This window comes from Saccostrea cucullata, unplaced genomic scaffold, assembly GCF_032062105.1.
Source record: "Saccostrea cucullata isolate Sc308-1 unplaced genomic scaffold, CSIRO_AGI_Scuc_v1 ctg26, whole genome shotgun sequence".
NCBI classification, from domain to species: domain Eukaryota; kingdom Metazoa; phylum Mollusca; class Bivalvia; order Ostreida; family Ostreidae; genus Saccostrea; species Saccostrea cuccullata.
This window is the reverse complement of record NW_026935606.1, coordinates 155,864-162,260: the sequence shown is the minus strand read 5'-3', so window position 1 is coordinate 162,260 and position 6,397 is coordinate 155,864. Positions and strand designations below refer to the sequence as shown.

General features: G+C 31.5%; 1 protein-coding gene across 1 annotated transcript; it reads left to right on the top strand.

Annotated features, from left to right (window-relative positions):
* Nucleotides 1-382: 382 nt before the first annotated feature.
* On the top strand, nucleotides 383-5,757 carry LOC134243408 (E3 ubiquitin-protein ligase TRIM56-like). Its single transcript, XM_062725658.1, has 2 exons — nucleotides 383-413; nucleotides 3,582-5,757. The coding sequence occupies exon 2, from the start codon at nucleotides 3,595-3,597 to the stop codon at nucleotides 5,572-5,574; it is 1,980 nt and encodes a 659-aa protein (XP_062581642.1). The 5' UTR covers nucleotides 383-413; nucleotides 3,582-3,594; the 3' UTR covers nucleotides 5,575-5,757.
* Nucleotides 5,758-6,397: the final 640 nt, after the last annotated feature.

Sequence of the window (6,397 nt, the reverse complement as noted above, 5' to 3'; positions counted from 1 at the left end):
AAGTACAAGGGTGAGTACTTAGAATTGATATAGTGAAAATGTGTAATACATTTAATCATGCTTAACATTATATTAGACCAAGAATAAGCAATTGAATTCATTATTTCCATTAATTTTTCCAATGTAAGTAAACAGCAGTGTTTCTGTTTATATATACATAGTCTATTGTCTTTGAACATTTTTTTTTCTGCAAAATTAAGTCAGGTTCCCGATGTTGAAAACGAATGAAAAAGTCTCAATATGAACACCTTTATATGATATATTTTTCTCAAAGTCCAAAACATTACTTTTTGTAAGTGTTTAGAAATTAATTTAATTTTTGCCCGAACAGTATGGCAGAAACATTTCACCATACTTATATATAATTGCACAGAACGGCCATATTTTTTAAAGTGCATGGTGACCGATTGAAGGTAGTATTGACAAGCATTTTTGTGTCTTACTGAACATTTTTTTATTATTATCTTAACAAGGATAACAGAAATTTAGAACAGTTGGACATTCTGTACTGGACATTAGAACTGTCGTTACCTCCATACAGTGGAATTTTTGCCAGTATCGATTTATTATCTATTTTTATTTAAATATTCTCTAAATACATAGTGACGGGTTTAAAAATGCCTCACTTGGTAAAAACAAAATAGACGAGTCTTCTATCTGTAGCTCTTTGTAACATCAGACTTAATGATTATCACATGATTATTTTTCTATTTGCTACTTTAAAAATGACCCAGATTTAATTTGAACACGCGCAAGTGCAAGACAAAGCAAACATAATGTGTTAAGGAAGCTCTAAACACAAATAAAGTGTTTTTTGGACTTCGAGTAAAATGTATCATATAAAGGTGTGCATATTGGAACTATTTATTAATTTTCAACATATGGTACCTGACTTAATTGTTTTCGCAGGGAAAATGTTTAAAGAGAATAGAATATACATGAGCAGAAATCATGTTATTTACTTAAAAAGGAAAAATAAATTGTTCAATTCTTGGTCTAATATATTGCAATGAATATTTTAATCTATCACAAATTATGTAATTAACTGTAAATAACCTTTTTTCTATCTTATTTCAATAGTAGTTGAAAGCTATGGTAATCATACTGAAATGCACCCTTCCCCACTATTAAATAATTATTTCAAAAGTGCTCGTATTTCAGTAGTGGTTGAAACCTATAGTTATTATATTGAAATGTACTCTCACCCACCATTGAAATAATTATTTCAATAGTGGTCGTATTTCAATAGTGGTTAATACAGTATCTATGTTTGTTATTGAAATGCACTCTCATTTTATATTGATAAAAATTTCAATAGTGGTTGTATTTCAACAGTTTGTGTCATTACCTATGTTTCTACATTGAAATGCACTTCAAAACTATTGAAATAATTATTTCAATAGTGGTTGTATTTCAATAGTGGTTACTAGCTATGTTTGCTATTGAGATGCAATCTCAACCACTATTGACATAATTATTTCAATAGTGGTCATTATTTCAAAAAGTAGTATATGGTTGCAACATAGCTTCCTTAACAAATACATGCACGTTTCAATAATTTTTTTTTGAATTATTGTGGATCTAGATTGAGTATGTTATCAGTATTTAGGTTAACTGTAACAAATTAAAATATTAAACTAAACAATACTTGACTTTTCAATGAAATTATAGCATCTAAATTAACCATGCGCATGCACGTCTTGTTTTCATGAATTTTCAAAATTCGAATTTCAAGGAGGTATATCTCAACAATAATTTCAATTCTTGGTCAGCAACGGCTGGAAGAGGGCGCTTGATTTTCTATTAAAAAAAATTCAAAACTATGGGGGAGGAGCTATTTTTGTAAATGACTTTTTAATTTGTGTCTGTACCTAGATTTACATTTTGGAAATTTGAAAAGTATAAATAACACAAATTAAACTAGTAGAGGTACTGTGAGCTAACTAGATAATTCCCCAGCCTCTAATGTGATTTAAATGGCACCGTCCATGTTTTGCTCTGAGAGACCCGAAATAAGTGTCAGATCAAAAAGTAGTATATGAGATGCACAATGACAGTATGTAATAAAAACATGTGAAGTATCATTAAATTTTATTCAGAGTTGTGGATAAGAGATGGATATACCCTTCAATTTATTATAGAAAGAATGGAAGTGTCAATGTTTTGCTGTGGGAAACTCAAAATATGTTTGGATACAAATAGTAAAATAGGAGGTCACAATGGCACTATGTATCAAGGATTCTATAACAGTCTCATTAATATTGATTCAGTAGTATGAAGATTTGAGGTAATAGATGTACCACCCCCCCCCCCCCCCCCCCCCAGCGAATAGGTTTTTGACGTTTTGGCGAGTTCATTTATTTATTTAAAGATTTTTTTGGAAATATGCAATTTCTGTCATTTCTATCTGTTACAATCAGAACATTTAATGAAAGACAATGAAATTGGACGGAAGGACAACGATGCGGACGGACGGACATAACATTACTATATACCCAATTTTCAGTTTGAAATTAATAATTATATAAATCAGAATTTTCTACAAGCATTATTAAAGAATGATATGAAGACAAATATTTGGAACTGTTAGCAATAATTTATGTATGTGTCTCCCATATGAATATAATATTAACGATCTTGGAAATAAATACCTGGTAAGGAAATTGTCCAACATTTTTCATTGAAGACAAAACTAAAAAAGATCTTGTCATCCTAAAAATTTATTGGTGCAAAGCATGATCTGACTCGACAATTTTTGATCCCCCCCCCCCCTTTTAATTCAAATGGCCGTCTCCTGAAAAAAATATGTCTTCTATGACTTTTACCAGTATTCTTAAGATTATATTATAGGTTATAAAATTCATATCAATATAAGTTTCAACCAACATGTATTTGGGAATTAAATTATTTGTCTTTTGGATAATACATTCACACTTTGCTTTTGAAAACAGTTCAGGTGGATTGAAAATGAATTTCAAACTAGAATTTCAATCCAATGTTTTCTTGGACGTCCGCGTCGCATTGTATCCGCCCATTTCGTTGGCTATCAATGAATGTGTCGATTTTAACAGATAGAAATGACGTCACTGCATATTTCCAATCTTGCCAGTTAATGTTCCGCGGTCTTATATTATACCCTATCACTTTTCAAACGATGGTATAACAACAATTAACAAAGAACATTTAGAACATTGACCATGTAGGTTGAGTGGACAATGTAACCACAAACCGATTCGTAACCAGTTAAATGGCTTATAAGACACAGACGTACACCCCCTCTTGCACATACAAACACAAGAATTGATCAATGTAGCGAGTAAATTTATAAGATATGTTTCTATGCATATGATTTGATGAAAATAATGACTGGTTATTCTACCTATATAGGTTATTCTACGTATAAATTTAGGTTAAAATGTTGAAAAATCATGCTAGGAGCAATGTTGTTATAAATTAATGAACATCAAGTTAGCATAAATTTTTCTGTATAATTTTTCATAATATAAATTTATATTTTAGCATTTGACATCCCTTGTTACTCTGCAGGTTAGAAGCTTAACCTAAGGAAATTCCTTTTTCAGATTATACATCAAAATGGATTCGTCAAAAAAGTTCCCGAACGCTGAACACCTTAAATGTTCTCTTTGTTCAAAGTTTTACAAAGACCCAAAGACACTGCCTTGCCTACATACATTTTGCAAGACATGTATATTAAAATACATTGGACAAAATTGTATTGATAAACCCTCAAAATGTGCAGTTTGCTTTGAAACTTTTGAAAAAAATCCAGATGATGTGAAATCCAATACCTACCTGGAAAACATGATTCATCTGCTCCAAACACAAACGGATTGCAGAGATCAGGTCTGTAATTTTTGCAAGTTTTCAGGGGAAATCAGGTTAGCTGTCTCTCAATGTCTCACGTGTTCTGAATTTCTTTGTGAAGAGTGTTCAACATCGAGGCACACCTTTACCACCGTAACTAGGGACCATAAAGTAGTGTCTTTGATTGAGATACGGACAGGACAGCATAATGATGCAATAAGATCCCTACAGTGTTCAGAAAAATGTCCTCTGCATATAGAGGAGGAGCTTAGATACTTTTGTGTCCCATGCAAAACGGTGACATGCCGTGATTGCTCAGTATTGGACCACTCGGGTCATAAAATTAAACTTTTATCGGTAGTAAGAAAAGAAAGCGAAAATATGATAAAACCTTTACAGAACGAATTGACAGTAAGATTGTCAGACTTGAAAAGAAAGAGAGAGTTGATAAAATCAGATCAAGGTAAAATTGAATCAATGGAAGCCCAAATGCACTCTAACATCAGCAAAAAATGTTCAGAAGCTGTGAGCAAAATAGATAAAGGGAAAAACAGAGTCCTAATGAAGCTCAATCAGGTTATGGTACCAAGTCGGCTTTCTCTTAGATGTGGATATGAAAAAATATCTCGTGGGTGTAAAAATATTGAAGAATCTTTAATTTATTTTGAAATGATGCAAAAGGGAAAAGACTGCGAAGTAATACATTTGCTGGATGACATCAACGAAAGATTTAAAAAACTTTCAAAGGTTGAAACCTCAGATGATTACCTGCTGAAAAATATGCCACATTTAACGCTTCAAATAACAGAACCACAAATTGAATTGCTGGTAAACAAAGCTCAATCACCATCAACCTCTGAAAAAAGTGCCACCCGTGAAACATCCAATCAAAAGGATACCGATGAAAATACAAATCTGTCTGATTTTGTAACTTATTGTTCGAAAGCAGTACAGACATCAGAAGAAGACTTTCAAATCACTAAGGAAAATATGGAATTCAGGCAAAGAAAATACAAATTAAACATGATCAGAAGATTTGAATTAAGAGAAAGTAATGATATGTTCACACCAATTTATAGTGGAATTGCATGGGTTGATGAAAACCACCTTGTTGCTGTGGATAAAGCTAATGCAAAGATCAAAATGGTTTCCATTTCATCTGCTGAAATATTGAAATCTGTGTCAGGATACCATCCACTAGCTGTTTCCGTTTGGAAAGATGGAATATCTTGTTTATCAATCGACAGTCAAATGACATCTTTTAACCGAAATTTTGATGTGCAAAAAACATTATCTGGTATATCAGCTTTGTTTGCATCCCTTCCAAGTTTGAATCAATTGATTTGGACAGCAAAATCAGTAATTTATTACCAAAAGAATGATATTTTGACTAAATTACCTTTGACAGAAATTTCTCCAAATACATGTTTTTTACGTTATGCTTGTTGTCTGCCAAATGGAATGTATGCGGTTTCGGACTCCAATAACCGATGTGTTTATTTGTTAAGTATGAAGGGTGAATTGATCGAAACTTTGAATTGCCATCCAGGATCAATATCTTTTGATAAATACTACAATATATTTATCGCTGATTATGAAAACGCTTCTATTGTCGTTTTCGACACCAAGGGAAATTATAAGGAAAAGTTGCTTGTAGAGGACAGGCCTAGAAGCATCTCTGTTTTGAACGATAAATTACTCATTGCAACTGAGAAAAAGGTTTTATTGTATGATATAGTATTTATGTAGTAGTGTGTGAGTTATTTCTTTCAAACAGATTATAAAATTAAGAACACATTAGACATTACTTAATTAAAGTAAGAGATTTGCATATTTTTTAATCACATTCTGTTTTATAATTTGACACTGTATATCAGGCCATCTTTAATGTTATTTTGCCTTCTTTCAACTGGGGATAAAAATCTTCTTTTCAGAAAATCAGATTTATGGGGGGGGGAAGAAAATTATATAATAATTGCGTCCTGGAATAAAAAAATAAGTCAAACCATATTTTTAAGAAAGTTGGTCGGGAGAAGGCAAATATGAAACTTTTTTTTTGTTTGGCCTCACAATAAATAGAATTTATGTTAGGGTTTGATTAGTTACATGTAGTCGTGAATCGTTGATTTCCTGTTTTATTTGGCTGTAAAGTTCATTTGATTTTTATTTTGAGAGTTCTTTCAAAATTTAAATTCAGTCTAGTCATCTTGTTTATTCAATTCATACTTAGATTATGTATCATTTGATAATGGACTTTACTTATAGATAAAAGATCCACACTGATACATTTGATATAAACTGATGTACTGATACCACATACATGTATTGAGTAAGATGTGTGTGTTGTATATTTTTGTATTGTGTTAAATGTAATGGTATAATGTGCGTCTTTGCATACTAAGTTTTTGAATTCCATTGGAAAGTAAATCGTTATATGAAACAATTTCCATTGATACTGTATTTGAGATTTTTTGAATATTGCTTTGTACACTGTATATATTTTCTAAAATGTCAACAGTTTTGTTTAACAGTTAAAACAATTTTGAAAATGGGAGAGAGTTCCTTTCGGTTT